The sequence below is a fragment of the Megascapheus bottae genome, chromosome 37 (assembly GCF_031878675.1).
Source record: "Megascapheus bottae isolate mThoBot1 chromosome 37, mThoBot2.hap1, whole genome shotgun sequence".
Classification (NCBI taxonomy): domain Eukaryota; kingdom Metazoa; phylum Chordata; class Mammalia; order Rodentia; family Geomyidae; genus Megascapheus; species Megascapheus bottae.
Window position 1 is genome coordinate 4,654,518 of NC_143545.1, and position 21,469 is coordinate 4,675,986.

General features: G+C 47.3%; 2 protein-coding genes across 2 annotated transcripts; one reads left to right on the forward strand and one right to left on the reverse strand.

The window, feature by feature from the left end:
- Positions 1 to 211: 211 nt before the first annotated feature.
- Olr1 (oxidized low density lipoprotein receptor 1) lies at positions 212 to 8,321 on the reverse strand. The gene is made up of 6 exons (XM_090325060.1): positions 8,217 to 8,321; positions 6,164 to 6,265; positions 3,537 to 3,770; positions 2,719 to 2,858; positions 1,847 to 1,962; positions 212 to 852 (listed from the first exon to the last, which is right to left on the reverse strand). The coding sequence occupies exons 1-6, from the start codon at positions 8,302 to 8,304 to the stop codon at positions 708 to 710; spliced, it is 825 nt and encodes a 274-aa protein (XP_090181186.1). The 5' UTR covers positions 8,305 to 8,321; the 3' UTR covers positions 212 to 707.
- A 4,757-nt stretch (positions 8,322 to 13,078) lies between these two features.
- On the forward strand, positions 13,079 to 20,261 carry Tmem52b (transmembrane protein 52B). The gene is made up of 5 exons (XM_090325264.1): positions 13,079 to 13,536; positions 14,940 to 14,983; positions 15,601 to 15,639; positions 16,804 to 16,970; positions 17,504 to 20,261. Exons 1-5 carry the CDS (start codon positions 13,453 to 13,455, stop codon positions 17,767 to 17,769), a joined length of 600 nt encoding a protein of 199 aa, XP_090181390.1. The 5' UTR covers positions 13,079 to 13,452; the 3' UTR covers positions 17,770 to 20,261.
- Positions 20,262 to 21,469: the final 1,208 nt, after the last annotated feature.

Consider the following 21,469-nt stretch of genomic DNA (forward strand, 5'->3'; position numbering starts at 1 on the left):
CCTGGGGAGAAAAGTCTGTGAGACTCTTATCGCCCAAGAATCACCAAAAAGCTGGAAGTGGTGCTGTGGCTCAAGTGGTAGAGCACCAGTTTTGAGCGAAACAGTTCAAAGACAGTGCCCTGAGTTCAAGCCCCAGGACTGGTTAATAATAATAATAACAACAATAATAATAACAATAGCAATAATAATAATAAAACATCAACAACATAAGCAAGGAGACAGATGTTTTAATCCCACCTGGTTTTACAAAATAAAATTCATTCAACTGAAACAAGAAGACATATTGTGTTGGTGTTTGTTTGTTTGCTTGTTTGTTTGGATACTGGGGCTTCAACTCCCATCCCAGTATTCTTGCTTGACATTTTGGTTTTTTTTTTTACTTTAGGCTGTTGCTGCACCACTTGAGCCACGCGTCCACTCTGCCTTTGGGTTGGTTCCTTGGAGACAGGTATCCCACAGAGGCAGGTTTCGAACCGTGATCTTCCCATCTCAGCCTCCTCTGGATCGGATCACCACTTTTCGTGGCGTTAGCCTGGGAGACAGCAGAGCTGTGGCCTCTGCTGAACTGTTTAATGAGCAGCTATGAACTACCGGTGCTTCCTGCAGTCACAGCTGCAGTCCATGCCAGGGCAGGCTGAAGTTCAAAGCTCCCCACCCCACCCCTCTCTCCCTTCTTTTTTTTTTTATTTTTTCCAGAACCTTCTAATTCATCCTGTCCTCCACCGGTCCGCTTGCCTCTGGCACACGCTGAAAGCGGCCAAGATGCAATTCTCCGCATAAAACACCCCCTGCTGGGTATAGGCGCAGGTGCCTGATGGGTATTTCTGGGAAAATGCACCTTGTAACCGAAACCTACATGGGGGGGAGGACAGACAGACAGACAGACAGACAGACAGACGTGGTGTTAGGTTCACAGCCAGAGCCAGTGGTGCACACCTGTAATCCCAGCTGCTCAGGAAGCTGAGATCTGAGTGAGGTACCTGGTTCAAAGCCAGCCCAAGTCAGCAAAGTCTAGGAGCCTCTTCTCTCCAAGCAAAATAATAATAATAACAACAACAACAATAATAATAATAATAAGGAAAACCAGGAGAGGAGGCGTGACTCAGGTGATAGAGCGCCAGCCTTAGAGCGATAAAGCTCACAGACCGTATCCAAGCTGCAAGTTCAAGCCCCGGGACACACACACACACACACACACCACACTAAGTTTACTGGCCTCTGGGTCTCAGAGGCCCCCCAAAAAAACCCCTTTTTGAATATGCACCCCTTGCAACAGGTTTATTTATATCCTCCTCCTCATTATGTGGATCTTGGCGTGGGTTTTCATCATCACACAAGGCATCTCGCCCAGCTCCCTCAGTTTCCCCTTACCCTGAAGCCCTGGACAATTGTTTCTAGAAGGTTCTAGAACATTCTGGAGTGGGGGGGGCATGTGTGGCGGGCACACAGCCCCTCCCTCGGGCAGTGCCTTCTTTTTCCTGAGCATCTCAAAGCCCACAGCCCAAGCTCAGACGCTCACCTCACCCCTCGTCCATCCTGGATTCAAGACAGCAACCTCCCAGTCTCTTTCAAGGACAAAGATGGCACTCAAGGTCAAATAGGCCTCACTGGGGGCTGTGCTCACTCTGCAGATCTTTCTCACCCCTGCCCCCCAATTCTCCCTGTTTACCCTGAAGCCCCAAGGTGTCCTGAGGTGCTGCCCTGAAATCCAGCTCCTCTGACTGGACAGAAGACCAGGGGTGGCCGGTACTAATGCAGGGAGCTCCTGGACTGGGCCTGGAGTCTAACGTGTTGGTTTGAGGTTCAGCCACGAGTCTCAAGCCCTAAAGAAGAAGGGGGAACTTACAGACGCGGTGACAAAGGGGAGCCATCTTCCCAGAGCCAGGTGTAGCTGGGTTTGCGTCGAGACAGCCCGATCCAGAAGGGAAAACTCGAGTGGGAAATGGCTTGCTGGATAAAGTCCTGTGGGAAAGAATGGCTGTGACTCCATTGCCTGCACGCACAGTGGTTTCGAACCCGGAGGTCAATGAGTATCAGATGCCTCAAAACAAACTTGATCAACCATCCTGGTGCTCACGCCTGCCGGCCTTACTCATCAAGAAGCTGAAATAGGAGGATCGAGGTTCCAGACCAGCCCAGGAGCAGGAAAGGCTGGGAGATGCTTATCTTCAATGATGAGCAAAAATGTAAAAAAGCTGGAAGTGGAAGCGCCGTGGCTCAGGTGGTAGAGTGCCAGCTTTGAGGGGGGTTAAAAAAAAAACCCTCAGGGATTGGCACTCAGGTCCTGAGTTCAAATCCTGGTGCCCGCACCAAAACAAACAAGCAAAACTCTGAAGTCAAAAGGGGTGGTTATGTGTGTGTGTGTGTGAGAGAGAGAGAGAGAGACAGAGAGAGAGAGAGAGAGAGAGGGAGTGTGTCCTTGGTCTTGAACTCAGGGCCTGGACGCTGTCCCTGAGCTTTCACTCAAGGCTGGAGCTCTACCACTTGAGCCACAGCACCACTTCCAGCTTTTTTCGAGTAGCTCATTGGACATCAGAATCTCCTGGACTTTCCTGCCCGGGCTGGTTTTGAACCACGATCCTCCTATTTCAGCCTCCTGATTAAGCCGGAAGGACCAGCATGCATTACGGTACTGCCTCCTCTGCATTTTCAGGAGTCTCTATCTGGCTTGTCAATCCGGGACGGGGACTCGCCCCACAGTGCTCCATCACAACTCACCAGATCATCCGTGCTGTTGATTCTCAGTAACTGAGCACCCAGGGCTAAGCACTGTTCTCGACTCTTCTCCCAGTCCAGCGGTCCAGAGGGGAACAGATAGCAGCTGTCCCCGTGCCAGATCCAGTCCTGGGGACACGGGCCTTGAGGGGGGGTGGGGGAAGCAGTGACCAGGAGGCACCCCAGTTAGAGAACCCCATGAAGACCTCCTGGGATGGCTGTGTACAGTGGCTCATGCCTGGAATCCCAGCTACTCAGAAAGCTGAGATCGGAGGATCCCAGTTCAAAGCCAGCCTGGGCGGGAAAAGTCCTTGAGACTCTTAACTCCGATGAGCCACCAGAAACCCAGAAGTGGTGCTGTGGTTCAAGTGGTAGAGCTCCAGCCTGGAGCTACAGATCTCAGGGACAGTGGTCAGGCCCACAGTTCAAGCCCCACAACCATTATTCATAATAATAATAATAATAATAATAATAATAATAATAATGATGATGATGGAAAGGAGGGAGTCAGCGCTCACGCCTGTAATCCCAGCTACTGGGGAAACTGAGATCTGAAGAGCAAAGCCAGCCTGAACAGGCTTCTTAGCTCCCAGGAACCAGCAAAAAGCTGTTAGTGGCGCTGTGGCTCAAGTGGTAAAGCACCAGCCTTGAGTAAAAAAAAGCTCAGGGACAGTGCCCAGGCCCTGAGTTCAAGACCAAGGACACACTCTCTCTCTCTCTCTCTCTCTCTCTCTCTCTCTCTCTCTCTCTCTCTCTCTCTCTCTCTCTCTCTCTCTCTCACACACACACACACACACACACACACACACACACACACCTACCTGTGGAATTGGCGGCCCTGTCCAGCTCGTCTTGCAGGCGCAGGTTCAGCTGGCGAAGCTCCATTAGCTCTTTGGTTTTCTGCTCCAGCCTCCGGGTCAGAGCGTCCACCATAGCCTTCAGCCCCCTCTGTTCCTCCCGGGCCTCGTTCTCTGCCCGCTGCTGCTCAGCCAGTGCCCCCTCCAGGTGTGTGAGGTTCTCCTGATACCGCCCAAGGAGGCTGGAGGTCTGGGACACTAAACACAAACCCACACTGAGACTCGATTGCAAATGGCTGATGGGACGTGTGTGTGTGTGTGTGTGTGTGTGTGTGTGTGTGTGTGTGTGTGTGTCCCAGCCAGCACTGAGCTTTGAACTCAGGGCCTCATGCTCCTGCTTAATTTCCCTTTCATGTTTTGTTTTGTTGTTGTGCAAGGCGGGTGCTCTACCACTTGAACCACGCCTCCACGCCCAGCTTTTTGCTGAAGGAAGCACCCAGATTTTCTTATCCCCTGTTTCAAAGCTTCTGGTCTCAGCCTCCAACACCAACGCCCGGCTTCCACCTTTCTGTTGGAGTTTAAGGCAATCCAGACACAGAATGGAGTGAGCGTGGACAGAGTGACAGGAGAAACCATTCAGGAACTTGATTGAGAAGCAAATCACCACTCTAAGACTGCTGGGAAATAACTCACACTCAGCCCCAATCACAGATTAGAAAGTTACTCCGGATTCTGCAGGTCTGATTTTTCTCCTGTCTGTAAAAAGGTAGATATTTATTTATTTCTGTATTTTCCAGTCGTGGGGCTTGAACTCAGGGCCTGGGCACTGTCCCTGGGCTGCTTCTGTTCAAGCACAGCCCCACTTCTTGCTTTTCCTGTGTCTGTGGTAGTGAGGATTCGAACCCAGGACTTAGTGCATGCTAGGCAAGCACTTTACCACTAAGGCCAAATTCCTGGCCCTAAGCAGATACTCTGAAGTTCAAAATTACCCAGCTTTTACGAGAGTGGCTGGCCAAAGAAATGACCAGAAAAATAAGATAGTGAAATAAATAAAAACGGAGATAATCAAAAATAAAAGCTGTTATGCAGATGGCTCGCACCCGTCATCCCAGCTCCTCTGGAGGCTGAGATCTGAGGATCGAGGTTCAAAGCCAGCCTGGGCAGGAAAGTCTGTGAGATGCTTGTATTATGCCCAATGAACCACACACACAAAAAAAGCCAGAAGGGGCTCTGTGGCTCAAGTGGTAGAGTGCCAGCCTTAAGCTGAAGAGCTCAGGGACAGCGCCCAGGCCCTGAGTTCAAGCCCCAGAAGTGGTAATAAATAAATTAAATGAAAATGCAAAAGACTGCTGTGTTTGCAGAATAGAAAGAAAGCCTGGTGCCAGTAGCTCATGCCTGCAATCCTAACTATTCAGGAGACTGAGACAGTTCCCTGACTCTTATCTCCAGGAAACCAGCTAAAACAAGAAAAAAGTTAAACGTGACTTAAGTGGAAGAGTGCCAGCCTTGAGTGAAAAAGCCAAGGGACGCTCAAAGCTCTGAGTTCAAACTCCTGTGCTGGGGCTAAATACGTATGTGTGTATAAATAAATATATATATATATTTATGTGTGTATATGATATACATATATATATATATATATGTGGTTTAAGAGCTTTCACAATTGAGAAAGCAAACGGCATTGTATGTACCTGGAATTATTAAGTTCCGGGGCAAGTGAAATATTTTATATACACAGCCCCATGTGTAGGCAAGCACTATTTGATTTTCTTCTTCAGTATTCCAGTTGAATTAGTTTAATTAGTGCTGGTTCTGTCGCTTGAACTCAGGGCCCGAGCTCTGTCTCTGATCTTTTTCTCACTTGAGGTTGGTGTTCTACCACCTGGGCCACGCGTCTACTTCTGGCTGGTGGCTGGTTCACTGGAGATCAGAGTCTCATGGACTTTCCTGTCCAGGCTGGCTTTGAACCACGATCCTCAGATCTCAGCCTCCATGCCCAGACTCTGAGTTCAAGCCCCAGGACTGGCAAACATAATAATAACAATAATCACATAATATAAATAAATAAAGAAGAATAAAAATGACACAGAAAATAATAAGCACATAATATAAACACTGAATATAATAATAAAACAATAATACCGTATTAATAAAAATGATCATCACTGTGATAAACACATAGTATAATAACAAATATAATGTTAACAACACACTAATAATAAACGCATAATGTAAATAATAAATACAATCATCATAATAACCCATACTATAAATAATAAATGTAATCATAAAGATAAACACAAACTGTAACTAAATATCATCATGTAATATAAATAATAAATGTACTCATCTTAATCAGCACATAATGTAAATAAGAAATATAATCATATAAGAGCAATAATAAGCACATACTATAGATCAAATCACGGAAACAGCCATAATAATAAACCCATCATATTCATAATTAATAGTAAAAACGTGAAATACACACAAACACCGCCCCACACTCGTTGCTGTGATCTGGAACCGTATGTGAAACAGTATCCTCATCCTGTTTCTATCTCCCGGGAAGGACGTGAGATCACAGCTGTGTCCCCGTGGCTCTTGCCCCACGCCCCCCCCCCCAACCCCGTGGCTCCCACAGCACTTACATCTTGTTCCCATCACTATCGGGGTCACCAGAAGTCCCAGGCATGAGATCCCCAGAATCATAGCAGCAAGACAGCGCCATGGAGGAGAAAGAAGATGGAAACCTGGAGGAAGAAAAGACAGAGACACAAGAGGATGGAAGCAAGGTGTCACACCATTCATGTGTGTGTGTGTGTGTGTGTGTGTGTGTGTGTGCGCGCGCGCACAGCGCGCGCGCGCAGGGTTCAATCTCAAGGCCTCACACACTCTTGCTCAGTTTTTTTTTTTGCTGGTGCTCAACCACTTGAACCACAGCTCCACTTCCGGCTTTTTGCTGGTTCATTGGAGATTAGAGTCTCCCAGCCTTTCCTGCCCAGGCTGGTTTGGAACTGGGATCCTCCGATCTCAGCTTCCTGATTATCTGGGATGACAGGCAGAAGCCACCAGGGCTCTGTGTTCTAGATAACATGACATAAATCAGTGTCAGGTGTCAGGCAGATAGGTTCTGTCCATTTCATCGCTTGCCATTCAGTCAAGGAAATCCTTGCCTGATGTTTAAGCTAGTCCACGTTTATTCCTCTAAATAGAGGAATAAAATGAAGCAAGTGGGGTGTCTTGGCCCAAGAAAAATAGGAATAAAACCTTGTTTACATGAATGGGGTGTGTGTGTGTGTGTGTGTGGAGTGAGGCTTGAACTCATGGACTTGTGTTTCTACCCGGCTCTTCTCCCTCCATGTCTTGCCCATATCTCAAGTACAGCTATTGGGATGGGAGTAAAATTCACCATTTTTATGGAAGCAACAACTCGCCTAGCTCCTGTGTGCATGCCTGAATTTCCCAATATGTGTTATTCCATAACATATCACCCAATGCACACGTCATGGCTTTTGCCTACGTCCGAGGTAAACAAATAAATAAGGCACCTTTATATTAAAAAAAAATAATGAAAGATGAATGCCTGGAGGCTGAGCTCTGAGGACCAGGGTTCAAGGCCATCCCAGAGCAGGAAAGTCCAGGAGGCTCTCATCCCACCAGAAAACCAGACATGGAGCTAAACCAGATGTGTTTTAGGGAATGAGAGTGGAAAGCCCATTTTTGGCTGCAGGGACCTTCTTAGTCCTGTCTCTGAAATACACAGACAGCATCTAAACACAAACCCACTCATGAATTTCTAAATGGAAAAAGAACGAGCTCTGTCACAATAACTGAGTGACTCAACTCAAGATTACAAAATAATCCATTCGACCCTTGGAGGAAAAGGCCAAGCACACACATTTACTATGGAAAGAATGAATGAATGCATGAAGGAAGTAAGTGCAAAAGTGAATGAATCAACAAATGATCCTTGGGCTTTCTCAAGGCTAGAGCTCTACCACTTGAGCCACAGCACCACTTCCAGCTTTTTCTATGTATGTGGTACTGAGGAATCGAACCCGGGTCTTCATGCATGCTAGGCAAGCACTCTACCACTAGGCCACAGTCCCGCCCTGTTTTTCTTTTTCTTTTTTCATCAAATTAATTTCCTTGACTTCTATGCAATCATTCCAGATTCACAGTTATTTTATCAACAGAGAGAGAAATCTCTCGTTGACAGAAACATTGACTTTGGAATCGCTGGATTCAAATTTATGGGTAACGTTTATCTTCCTCTCCTGTTTTATTTGGTTTGTTTGTTTGTTTTATTCTGCTCTTCAAAATAGTTGTTAAATAAAAAGCAAGATATGCCAGTTGTTTTTGGAGTCAAGCTTTTCACCTAATCTACACAGCTAAACAACTGACTGGCTATTTTCAACAAATTTTTGTCTGCCTGTACTGGGCCTTGAACTCAGGGCCTGGGCACCGTCCCTGAGCTTTTTCACTAAAGCCACAGCACCACTGCTGACTTTTTAAAAAGTCATTCATTAGAGATCAGAGTCTCACAGACTTTCCTGCCCGGCCTGGCTCTGAACCACAATCCTCAAAGCTCAGCCTCCTGAGTGGCTGGGATTACAGACCTGAGCTACCACACCCAGCCTGTCCATTTCTAAGCTAAGGCTGGAATTCCATTCAGGACACCACATCCCATTTTTCTGGTACCTCTGGCCTTGGGTAGCTTGAGCCCAGGCGGTTCCAACACCGGCTTCAGATGGGGTTCGTCGAAAGTCATATCCAAGTTCAATAGCATGAGAGCCAGGAGTCCAAGACTTCTTCAGACTCCACCTTGGAGGAGCTGGGCTGGGTTTAAGTAACTGCTGTTATCTCAAAACCCAGTGAGTCAGCGAGGGGAAGAAGGAGGGATTTTTTTGGTCTTTAACCTCACATTTGGGAAGTTGGCTAAGTGGAGAAGGGTGATTCTGCCTGTGTGTGAGATAATGCAGAAAGAACCTTAGGAAAGAGAAAAATATATTTTCCCTGAGCAAAACAGGAAAGCCAGGCTAGACACAGCCATCAGATAAGGACACATTCCCAGACTGAGTTACACATCATTTGTGGAAGATTACACAGGGGAGAAAAGGGCGGGGGGGGGGGGGGAGAAGGAATATGAATGTTAAAATCAGTGGCCAAACTTATGTGTTTGCTAAATTTCATAGTGGGCATTTGTCTTTATGTGACCTACATATATCTATATAAACTATTTTGTGTGTATTTGTGTATCTGTCCTGGGGCTTGAACTCAGGGCCTGGGGTCTGCTGCTACTGGATTTTGTTTTGTTTTGCTCAAAGCTAGACCTTTAATCACTCAAGCCACAGCTCCACTACCGGCTTATCATTTTTTTAATTTAAAAAAAAGTTTTTGATGATTGATTAGAGATAAGCATCTGACCAGGCTGGATTTGAACCTTGATCTTCAGACTGCAGCCTCCTGAGTAGCTAGGATGACAGATGAGAGCCACTGACACCCAGCTACATAATACTTAAAATATATATATTTATATATTGGTCACAATGGAATTCTATGCTGTCATCAGAAAGAATGACATCGCCCCATTCAGAAGGAAATGGAAAGACTTGGAAAAAAATCATATTAAGTGAAGTAAGCCAGACACAAAGGAACATAGGCTCAAGGTAATAATTAGTAATAATTAGTACATATCTAGGGCTCTCCTAGTAGAGATTTACAATAGCGCAAAACCTAGATACATAAGGCCATCTAGGAAGAGGCTAAATGAAAGGACCTCTAAAGGCTATAGAAACAAAAGCCATATGATGAGTGATTGTTGTCCTTAATGTGCTATGCTATTTCTCTTTTGTTGCCTTTTGGTTAATCTCATATTGTTATTGAACCTGACTTTGTTACCTGGTATATTGTATCTACGTTTATTTGATTATTTGAAATAGGAAAGGGAAGGGGAGGGGAAACAAGATGATTGGGAGGGGGTGGGGGAAGGGAAATGGGGAGAAAACATAAGAAGGGATAGCAATGTGTGAGAAGTAATGCATCTATTATCTGGCAAATGTAAATATATATATATATATGTATATATATATATATATATATAGGCAGTACTGGGATTTGAACTCCCATGTGCTAGACAAGTCCTGTATTGCTAAGCCATGTCTCCAAGAATTAAAAAAAAAAAAAAGCAACTGATTCCCTTTTGCCATCTTGCCTATTTATTTCTGTATGTATGTGTGTGCCACTCACGGGGCTTGAACTCAAGAACCTGGGTGCTGTCCCTGCGCTTTCTCACCCTGTCCCTTGAGCCACAGCTCCATCCATTTCTGCCTGGCCTGGGTTTGTTTTGGGTGGTCAGTTGGAGAGGAGGTTCTCGAGAACTTGACTTCCTGCATGCAGGAGGGCTGGCATCGAACCTCCATTTTCAATCCTCCCATCTCAGCCTCCCGAGTCACTGGGATTGCAGGAATGCACTCTGGGTGTTTGACATCTTGAATCTACTTGGAAAGCCTCCTCTCCTGTCACACACACACACACACACACACACACACACACACACACACACTCGTCTAGTTCGCTGGCACCTTCGGATGATTACAGCACTGGGGTCTATTTTCTAGAGGAACGGAAAGCAGGGGAATCCATTGCTGGACCAGCTCATGTCAGCCAAGGTCAAAAGGAGACTCCGAGAAGCAAGCACGAGGCGGTAAAGACAGGCACACTTGTGAACATGGTTGTTTAACAATATCTCCATGCAGGGGTGAAAAGGTTGATGGATTCAGACTTTCCATGGCTTCCAATCTCAGTCTCTCACTGGGGGCGGAAGCTAATGATTCACCAGCTTAATGGAGCTGGGCTGTTAGGATGGTGGGTGATGGAACATTCTGGAGCTCAGCTGCTCAACCCCTCCTGTCTTGGCCCACAAACTCTTTCCCCTTCTCCTCCATCCCCTACTGGGTCTGTGACCCTTTCTCACCCATGGCTGTGAAAGTAACGATCACAAAATGCAGTCACATTCATTGCTTGAAAGAGGAAATGTAGTTTGTTTGTTTGTTTATTTGTTTGTCGGTCCTGGGGCTTGAACTCTGGACCTGGGCGCTGTCCCTGCCTCTTCAGCCACAGCCCCACTTCTGGTTTTCTAGTGGTTCATTGGAGATAAGAGCTTCATGAACTTTAGTGCCTGGGCTGGCTTTGAACCACGATCTTCAGATCTCGGCCACCTGAGGAGCTGACAGGTGTGAGCCACCGTGCCCAGTTACAAATGCAGTTTTCTTTCCTTTCCCAGGATAAATTCTGAGCATAGGGTCTGGAAATGTGGCCTAGTGGTAGAGTGCTGGCCTAGCATACACAAAGGTCTGGGTTCGAGTCCTCGGTACCACATACACAGAAAAAGCTGGAAGTGGTGCTGAGGCTCAAGTGGTAGAACTCTAGCCTTGAGAAAACCCAAGGACAGTGCTCAGGCCCTGAGCTCAAGACCCAGGACTGGCAAAAAAAAAGCCTAAAAGAAGGGTAGGGGGGAATGGAGGAGAGAGAGAGGGAGGAAGGGATGGAGGGATGGAGGGAGAGAATAAGGAAGGAAAGAAGGAAGGGAGGGAAAGAAAAACACAAGGTAGCCATTAACAGAGACCCTTCTGTGCAGCCTGCCAGCTGCTGGAGTTCGGAGGCCTAAATGCCAGTCTCAGGGCCGGGGGGGCCAGGGTCCCAGGCTGTGGTAAATAAGGAAGCTGTCCCTGCAGGCTGCAGCTGGCAGTGCAGAGATGGCCAGACTGGCAGAGAAACAGTCCCCAAATCTGACTGTCAGGAGAGCGGAAATACAAGCTAGAGAATTGCTATTATGTAGACAGATGTCTCTCCACACACACACATATATATAAATATAGACATGTCTCTATACATCTCTATAATATGCATGTGTATTTCTCTATATAGAGGTCTATATAGACATACAACTATATCTATACACATATATATACATAATCTATATATATACATATGTGTGCAGATATATGTATGTGTAAATATAGATATATGTATAGCTATATATGTATACATAGATATGTATATCTACAGATATAAATATAGATATAGATATGCTAGGCATAAAGCCCAATAACTAACTATTTTCAATGTTAGAAGTAAAAGTAGAATTTGAAAAGAAGAATTAAAAAAAAAAATCAATTGTGGGCTGAGAGTTTGGCCTAGTGGTAGAGTGCTTGCCTAGCATGCATAAAGACCCGGGTTCGATTCCTCAGTACCACATACTTAGAAAAAAACCAGAAATGGTGCTGTGGCTCAAGTGGTAGAGCTTTAGCCTTGAGAAAGCCCAAGGACAGTGCTTAGGCCCTGAGTTCAAGACCCAGGACTGGCAAAAAAAAAAAAATCAATTGCTAGCCACCAGGGTCTCACGCCCATCGTTCCAGCTACTCAGCAAGGTGAACTATGAGGATTGTGGTCAAAGCCACCTCCAGGCAGGATAGTCTAAGAGACTCTCATCTCCAATGAACCAGCAGAAAACTGGAAGTGGTGCTGTGGTTCAAAGTGGTAGAGCACTAGCCTTGAGCAAAAGAACTTAGGGACAGCGCCCGGGTCCCGAGTTCAAGCCCCACAACCAGCCCAAAACTATACCAACAGCAGCAACGCATTTTTATCCCTGTCAGTTTTTCTGTAGAAATTGGGAAAACACTTGTCCACAGTGCCAGTACTTGAACTCTGCCAGCCCCTCATGCTCTTGCTTAGCCTGGCACTCTACCACTCAAGCCACAGCTCCACTTCTAGCTTTTTTTTCCTGATTCATTAGAGATCAAAGTCTCTCAGACTTTCCTACCCAGGCTGGCTTTGAACCATCATCCTCACATCTCAGCCTCCTGAGTAGCTGGGATTGCAGGCATGACAACCAGTACTTTGCACAAACCAGCTAGCGTCCTATCGGGGTATTTTCGATCTCCTTTTTTAAATTGTATTTTATTTTTTAGAGTGTGAATTGAAAGTCCTGTGTGACTCCATCAGGAATTAAGGTCACTGTGGGAAAAGAAATCATGGGTGGAGTGTGGGAATTCTCATTTTCAAAGCAGCTTGCTTTGACCGGCCTACTTTCTGGTTGATTTAGCAGCTTCTGGAACAGGAATCAATGACCCAGAACTGAAAGAGTTGCTTATCAACTTGTTAAGGGGAGGGTTTGAAAGAGCCAGAAGCGGGGTACAAAGGAGATTGTTGGGGTGGCTTTCTATCTTTCCCATTCTCCTCAGGAGTGCTGGTGAACAGGCTGAGTTCTCAGTTTTCTGATGAGCACGGCATCATCTCTGATCTCTGGCCGAGTGCCTGAAGACCTGCCTTAATCCCAGCCTCCTCACCGCTGGACAGAAAAAGAAAAAAAAATCAAATTTGAAGAATAAGTGTAGTTATTTCTTGACTACTGGGCAGAGGAGGCGGACAAACTGAAACATAGGAAAGTGGGCTAGGAGAAGAAAGGAGGAAGAGGAGGAGGAAGAAGAGAAAGAAGAGGAAAAGGAAGAAGAGGAGGAGAAGGAAGAGAAGGAGAAGGAGGAGGAGGAGGGGGAGGGGGGAAGCCTATACAAAACAAAAGTAGATCAAAAATCAAGAACAAAGAAGTGGCTGCCTTCCTAGCAACTGAGGAAGCTGAGATCTGAAGATCATGGTTCAAATCCAACCTAGCCAGGCAAGACAGTGAGCCTTTTATTCTTCTTTTTGTCTCCAATGAGCCAGTAAAATGTCAAAGGTGAAGCTATGGCTCAAGTGATAGAGCCTTGATTGGAGAATAAAAATAAAAAGTAAAGAGACCAGCATCCAGGCCCTGAGTTCAAATCCCAGGACTGACACCAAAGCAGAAAAGAAAAAAACAATTATAGATCCCAAGCGCATGTGAGAGAGTGAGGGGACGAGACTCCAGCCACCCGACTAGTGACCCTGGACTCACCGAATGTGGACCCCAATCTATCCGGTGGGGACCCCAGCCCCCAGGATAAAGCTGGTGATGGCTCATGTCTTGCTGTGTTGCTGTCAGGTAAGTTCATAAGCAGAGAGCAGGGGACAGAGGCATTCTCTCCTTAGCTAGACCAACTCAAAATTCTAGGAAGAGAGATGAAGGTGGGGGAGAGTAGAACCCAGAACAGGGGTGGTGGGTGGTTTGTGGGGGGGTAAGGAGAATGAACCCCAATGTTCCCTTAATATTCTGGGGTGACAGAAATGGCTGGTGAAACAGTGGGATGGAAATTAGAGTCACGATGGATTCGAGCCGAATAAGTCTCGTGCTTAGCAGATGGGCATGGTAACACATGCCTGTAATCCCAGCCCTGGTGAGAAGGCAGCAAGGGGGGTCCCCCGAAGTTCAGGATCAAGCTGGGTTCATGAGCATAGGCCAGGAAAACCCTGCGTCAAGATAAAAACCAAAACAAAAGTAGGGCTTCTGTGGCTCATTCCTGTCATTCAAGCTAGTCAGGAGGCTGAAATAGGAGGATTGCAGTTCCAAGCCAGCCTGGGCAGGAAAATTCATGAGGTACTTATTTCCAATGAACCAGCTCTCCCCCACCACCCCCCAAAAAAGTCAAAGGTGAAAGCTGTGGTTCTCCTTTCTCTCACGGTGTGTAGCTAATGGTCAAAGGCACAAAAAAAGGACTGCGGGTCAAAAATCAATTTGTAATTTGGCAAAACTGAGGAGAGCCAACCGCTCTATCCTGAATAAAAATATTAGGGTGAGCAGAGCTTGGTTGCTCACACCTGTAATCGTAGCTACTCAGGAAGTCAAGGATTGTGTTTCCAACCCAGCTGGGACAGAAAAGTCTGTATGACTCTTGGTTAATCAGCAAAAAACTGGAAGCAGAGATGTGGCTCAAGGGGTAGAGCTCCAACCTTGAGCAAAAAAGAAAAAAATACCTAAGGAAGAGTGGAAGTGCCTGAGTTCAAGCCCAAGTACCAGCCCATGGAATGAAATTAATAAGTCGCATAAAAATATGGACTGAAGGGGTCAGGAGTTTGGCCTAGTGGTAGAGTGCTTGCCTAGCATCCACAAAGACCTGGGTTCAATTCCTCGGAACCACATACATAGAAAAAGCTGGAAGTGGTGCTGTGGCTCAAGTGGTAGGGTTCTAGCCTTAAGAAAGGTCCTGAGTTCAAGCCCCACGACTGGCAAAAAAAGAACTATGAACTGGATCTTGGAGTGTGGCCCAGTGGTGTGGCTTGCCTAGCATGCACGAGGTCCTGGGTTCGATTCCTCAATACCACATACACAGAAAAAGCCAGATGTAGGGCTGTCAAATAGTAGAGTGCCAGCCTTGAGAAAAAGATGCTCAGAGACAACGCCCAGGCCCTGGGTTCAAGCCCTAAGACTGGCAAAAAATTAAATTAAATTAAATTAAAATTTCAAAACATAAGAGCATTTCTCTGACTGAGATGGTTTTCTTCCCACAGCTCCCTGGGGCAAGAGGTGAAGAGAGCTGTGGGAGTTCTGAACAGTAAGTAGCCACGAGCTCGACAGCAGAAGGAACAATCAAAGCCAACACCCAGACAGGGGTCACAGTGTCATGAAGGGCCCAGGACTTGCCTTGATTTCTTCTTTCAAAAGAAGAAATTCTGTCATCTCAGCTACTGGGGTGGCTGGGAGCTGAGGATCCCAGTTCAAAGCCAATCCAAGGGACAGACAAAAGAGAGAGACTGTGATCTCCAAAGAACCAGCCAAAAGCTGGAAGTGGAGGTGTGGTTCAAGTGGTAAAAACAACAGCTTGGAGAAAAAGGGGGAAAAAATAAGCTAAAGGACAACAGCCAGGCCCTGAGTTCAAGGCCCATGCGCAGAATCATAAAGAGCCATATACTCACAGAGAAATAGAATCTGTGCGCAGGCATGGAGGAGGGTTGGGTTGGAGTGGGTTTGCTGTGCGCATGCGTGGAGGAGGAGCAGGTTGGCATGGATGCATTGTGTTCCTGGGTGGAAAGGTCAAGGAAACCCTCCTTAGACAACTAACATCTGCTAAGAAAAAGAGCAAGCAAACAAACAAAAAGAAACAACAAACGATATCATCATGGTAATATATCTATGGTATTTCACTGTACTGAATTTATTCTTTCTCCATAGCTGCGTGACTACAGACTGGGTTCACCTCTGGTATATTTGGTAAGACTCCTTGTTTTCCAAGGACATTAAGGGTGTGTGTGTGTGTGTGTGTGTGTGTGTGTGTGTGTGTGTGTGTGTGAATATTTATTTATTTATTTATTTTTGCCAGTCCTGGATCTAGAACTCAGAGCCTGGGCGCTGTCCTTGAACCCCAGCTCTACTTAGGGAATTTTGAATGTTAACTGGAGATAAAGAGTCACACAGATTTTTCCGGCCCAGGCTGGCTTTGAACTTTGATCCTCAGATCTCAGCCTCCTGAGTAGCTGGAATCACAGAGGTGAGCTTCTAGCCCTATCTTTTAACAGAATTAAATTTTTAATATTTTATGACTAGGATGTCTACTGGGCATCTCCTGACCTAAAGTTCCCTTATCTTATTAGTCATCTCCTTTGTAACCAGTGTGCCAAGATTTCCTAATTTAATACCATTCCCTTTAGCCAAAATGAACATTATCTGAAGCAAGCTAGTGACTCATGCCTGGAAGCCAAGCTAATTCTGCATATAGCTCTATATAGAGATAGGTAGACAGATATAGTAGATACACTTGCATACCTTTCTGGGCAGCCAGCACACAGAGCAGGCAGGGCTCTTCCTTTTATACCTTACCCAGTAGGTCCCGCCCCCCACCACCACTCCCATTGGCAGACCTCAGATCCCTTTGCTCTCATTGGCTGAGCTCAGGTCCCTCTGTTCCTATTGGTTGGACTCAGCACCCCCCCCCTTCCACTTTGCTGCTTCTGCTCCCATTGGCTGGGCGCAGGCCCCTCTGCTCCCATTGGCTGAGCGTAGGGACCCTCTGCTCATTTCCATTGGCTGGGTACAGGCCCCTTCTGCTCCCATTGGCTGGGCTCAGGCCCCTCTGCTTGCATTGGGTGAGTGTAAGCCCCTCCATTCCCATTGGCTGAGAGCAGGCTCCTCTCTTCTCTTCTATTGGCTTGGGCGCAGGCTCTTCTGCTCGCTCCCATTGGCTGAGCGCAGTCCCTGTGCTCACTCCCATTGGCTGAGCGCAGACCTCTCTGCTCCCATTGGCTGGGCTCAGTCCGCTCTGCTCGCTCCCATTGGCTGAGCTCAGGCCCTGCGCCCTCCTTTGCTTGTGGGCCGGGTGGGGTGAGCTGCCGGGCATGGCCGGCGGCCTCTGCTGGGACTCCTCCTCTGGCCCTGCAGGTTGCTGGTGGTGACAGGCGCGCTGCTGCTGCTGTGCGGCCTGACCTCGGCGTGCCTCCGCTGCTGTCTGAACCACCAGCGACGGCTGGAGGACGGGGCCCCGCCGCCCTACGAGGTGACCGTCATCGCCTTCGACCAGGACAGCACGCTGCAGAACACCATCTCCTGTGAGTCCGCCCGCGCCCGCGCGAGCATGCTCTCAACCCGACCTGAGGACCGGGGTTCAAAGCCAGCCGTGAGACGTGGCTTCAGTAAACCAGGGGAAAAAGAAAATAAGCCAGATGTGGCGCTGTGGCTCCAGGGGTCACAGATCAGGAACATCTCCAGGGCCTTGAGTTCAAACCCTAGGACAGACCAAAGATACCGAGGTAGAAAACCAAGGCTCCAATCATCCTAACGTGTACAGGCAGGGAGCTAAGTAGTTCACCCCTATAATCCAAGCTACTTAGGAGGCTGAGATGTGAGGTTGGTGGTTCGAAGCCAGGCCAGGCAGACAAATGTGAGTATCTTATCTCCAATGAACCAACCAAAAGCTGGACATGAAGCTGTGGCTCAGCTGGTTGAGCACCAGTCTTGAGTGTGGGGAGGGGGGGAGAAACTAAAGGAGAGTTCGAGGGCATGAGTTCAAGTCTGAGTGCTGACATGCACACATGAAGGGACAGCAAGTGTGACACGGCTCTCCCCCCTCGTTTTCTCACAGCTCTGCAGTCTGTGTTTGGACCTGCAGCTCGGAGAATCCTGGCCGTGGCTCACTCTCACACCTCCCTTGCACAACTGCCTTCCTGTTTGGACACCCTCCCGGGATATGAAGAAGCTCTGCATATGACGCGGTTCACAGTGGCCAGGTGTGGGCAGAAAACCCCTGATCTGCCCACCGTGCCAGAGGAGAAGCAGCTGCCATCCACCACCCTCCCATCCCAACACCCTCACTCCCAGGAAAACTGTGATTTTCTCCATGGAGACTGAGGTTACCACCCCCTCTCCCTGGACCCAAGCGCTATCCCTGAGCTTTTTCACTCAAGGCTGATGCTCTGCCACTTGAGCCACGACTCCACTTCCGGTTTTTCGTGGATTCATTCATAGATCTGTGTCTTATGGGACTTTTCTGCCCAGGGTGGACTTGGAACCATGATCCTCCCCATCTCAGCCTCCAGAATAGCTAGGATTATAGGCATGAGCCACCAGCCCCTTATTTGCTATCTTGCTACATTGGCAGAGCTCAGATCTCTCTCCTCCCATTGGCTGAGTGTAGGCCCCTCTATTCCCATTGGCTGGGATTACATCCCTCTGCTCCCATTGGCTGAAAGCAGGCCCCTCTGCTCCCATTGGCTGAGAGTAGCCCCCCTCTGCTCCCATTGGTTGAGAGCAGGCCCCTCTGTTCCCATTGCCTGAGAGCAGGCCCCTCTGTTCCCATTGGTTGAGAGCAGCCCCCCCCTTTGCTCCCATTGGTTGAGAGCAGGCCCCTCTGTTCCCATTGGCTGAGAGCAGGCCCCTCTGTTCCCATTGCCTGAGAGTAGGCCCTCTGCTCCCATTGGCTGAGAGCAGGCCCCTCTGTTCCCACTGGCTGAGCTCAGCCCCCTCTGTTCCCACTGGCTGAGCTCAGCCCCCTCTGTTCCCATTAGATACACACTTTCTGGATTCTTTTCAAATTCACCCTGTTATTTTTCCCCTCTTGATTTCACTTAGTTATATATACTCTTGCTGGTTTAAATGTTTGTTTTTCCTTGTGCAAATATATCATGAAAATAACCACAGGTTTGAGGTTGCTTCTGTGTTTAGATTGACTTGTTTTTCCCCCAAGGCATACATGCTTTCAAATACAGAAGGTTCTAGTGAGAATCCAGTTCTACATCTTTCTTCAATGGTCCAAATTTGTAATTCATCTCTACCTCCATTACTACCAATCCAGGAAAGCACGAGGATATCTTGAATTCCATCTACTATTAGATACACGTACAAAAAAAAATGGCTTGACTTGATTGGATTTTTTTTGTATCATTCTTAGGACTTGAATTCAGGGCCTGGGTGCTGTCTGAGTTTTTGTGTTCAAGGTTGGTGCTACCACTGAAGCCACAGCTCCACTTTTGACTTTTTTGAGGGAGATAAGAATCTCAAGGCAGGTTGGTGTCTCAAACCTGTAATTCCAGCCACTCAGGAGACTGAGATCTGAGGATAGAGGTTCAAAGCCAGTCCAGGCAGGAAAGTCCGTCTCCAGTGAACCAGAAAAAGCTGGTAGAGCTGTGGATCAAGTGGTAGAGTACCAGACTTCAGTGAAAAAGCCACGTGAGAGCACAAGGCCCTGAGTTCAAGTGCTGGCACAAACAAACAAACTGGGAAACTCTTGAAAGAGTTAGCTTTGCTTTGTTTCTTTCCTTCTTCCCGCTTCCTAATGCTTGTGTCTGGCTGGGGCCTTCTGACATCTAGTGGACGTGCTGGAAAATGCAGGCTCAGGCCTGTAATCCCAGCTACCTAGGAAGCTGAGATCTGAGGATGGTGGTTCAAAGCCAGACCAGGCACTAAAGACAGAGAGACTCGTATCTCCAATGAACCACTAGAAAACTGGAAGTGGCCCTGTGACTCAAGGGGTAGGGCAGTAGCCTTGGACTAAAGAGCTCGGGGATATCACCCAGGCCCAGAGTCTAAGCCCCAGGACTGAGCAAACAAAAACCCAAACCCCACCTCTCCCCTAAAGACTTTTTTCTGCCAGGCACCCAACCATTTAAACCATGCCTCCAGCCTCACTTATGCCCTGATTGGTGTGTGTGTGTTTGTATGAGAGAGACACGGTGACCTAGACAAAGGAAGAGGGAGAGGGCATGAGAACTCTGCTTTCCCTAATCTTTTTGTTCAAAGCTGGCCCTCTACCATTTGAGCCACACTTGTACTTCTGGCTTTTTGCTTGTTCACTGGAGTTGAGTTTCATGGACTTTCCTGCCTGGGTTGGTTTTGAACCATAATCCACTGATCTCAGCCTCCTGAGGCGCTGGGATCACAGGTGTGAGCAATGCAGCTTAGATTTCTGCCTTCATTTTCATTTTACTTGCTGACATTGTCCTTAACTTTCTTCTAATGCTTGTGAATTTTCTCCTATTCATCTATTATTAAGGGGTTCCCCCCCATCTCTTTATGTTTTCGGGTTGAAATAATCTGTTTCATGAAAGTAATACCTTCTCTATTTTTCTTCCTCTGAGGGCATTAATGACATGTTTGTTTGTAGGTCATGAGGCTTGAACTCAGGCTGGGTGTGTCGCTGAGCTCTTCAGCTCAAGGCTACCACCCTACCCTTGAGCCAAGCCCCACTTCCCTTTTTCTAGAGGTTAACTGGAGATAAGAGTCTCAGGTCCAGGCTGGCTTTGAACCTCGATCCTCAGATCTCAGCCTCCTGGCTGGCTTTGAACCTTGATCCTCAGATCAGCTCAGCCTCCAGCATAGATAGGATTACAGGCGTGAGCCACCCTCACCTGACTTTTTTTTTAATCTTTTATTTTTATTTTCATTGTTATAACAAAGGTGCTGTACATAAGTTACACAAATTAAGTAATGAATTGTAATATGTAATGTGGGAAATGGAAGATGTAGTATTGATATAACGTAGATGTATTATTGGAATGGAAGTGTGGAAATTAGGGGCTGCAGTTTAGAGCCCTTCCCTCTCCCCTACTCCTCCCCCCCCACTTCCCTCTGCCATTGTTTACCCAGAACACCTTTCTCCTCCCTTTGCTTTCCAGCTTTGAGGCCTCCTGGTACCTATTGCCAGATACAACTTGACTATAGATTGAGAAGTATGATGGGGCCAGGACTTTGGCCTAGTGGTAGAGTGCTTGCCTAGCATGCATGAAGACCTGGGTTCGATTCCTCGGTACCACATACATAGAAAAAAGCCAGAAGTGGTGCTGAGGCTCAAGTGGTAGAGCTCTAGCCTTGAGAAAGCCCAAGGACAGTGCTCAGGCCCTGAGTTCAAGCCCAGGAAGGCAGATCCAGGCTGCACTCTAAGATACCGAACTTGGGGGTGTAGTCCTGGCATGTGAGCTCCTTCCCTGATCAATAAAATTTTAACATCTCAATCGTGTTCTGAGTCATCTCATAGTTTGTCCACTTCTGGACCCCATTACAGAATATATTTCTTTTTGGGTGATGTCAGCCCTTTGTTTTCTCCTAGTTTCTTCCTCTTTGTGTTTAATCTCCCTGAGATATATTTTGCATTTTTCCAAGGTGTTTTCCTATTTATTTATTTAGTGCCAGTCCTGGGCTTGAACTCAAGACCTGGGCGCTGTCCTTGAGGTTTTTGTTGTTTGTTTTAACTCAAAGCTGGTGCTCTATCACTTGAGTCACACACCACCACTTTGGGCTTTCACTGGCTCGTTGGAAATCAGAGTCTCATGAACTTTCCTGAAAGGGCTGGCTTTGAACCTAGATCCTCAGTGACAGGAATCTGCTTTGGGGCTCTTCTTACCTGGACACAGCCCAGAGTTCTCTCACCCCAGGCTGCAGATCCGAATCACCCACCCCAGATGCCCAAGTAACTACGGCCCGACTTTGATTGCTTTATTTCCTTGCGAAGAACCATATAATATAAGCCAGGCACCAGTGGCTTGTACCTGTAATCCTAGCTGCTCAGGAGGCTGTGATCTGAGGATTGAGGTTCAAAGCCAGCTTGGGCAGGAAC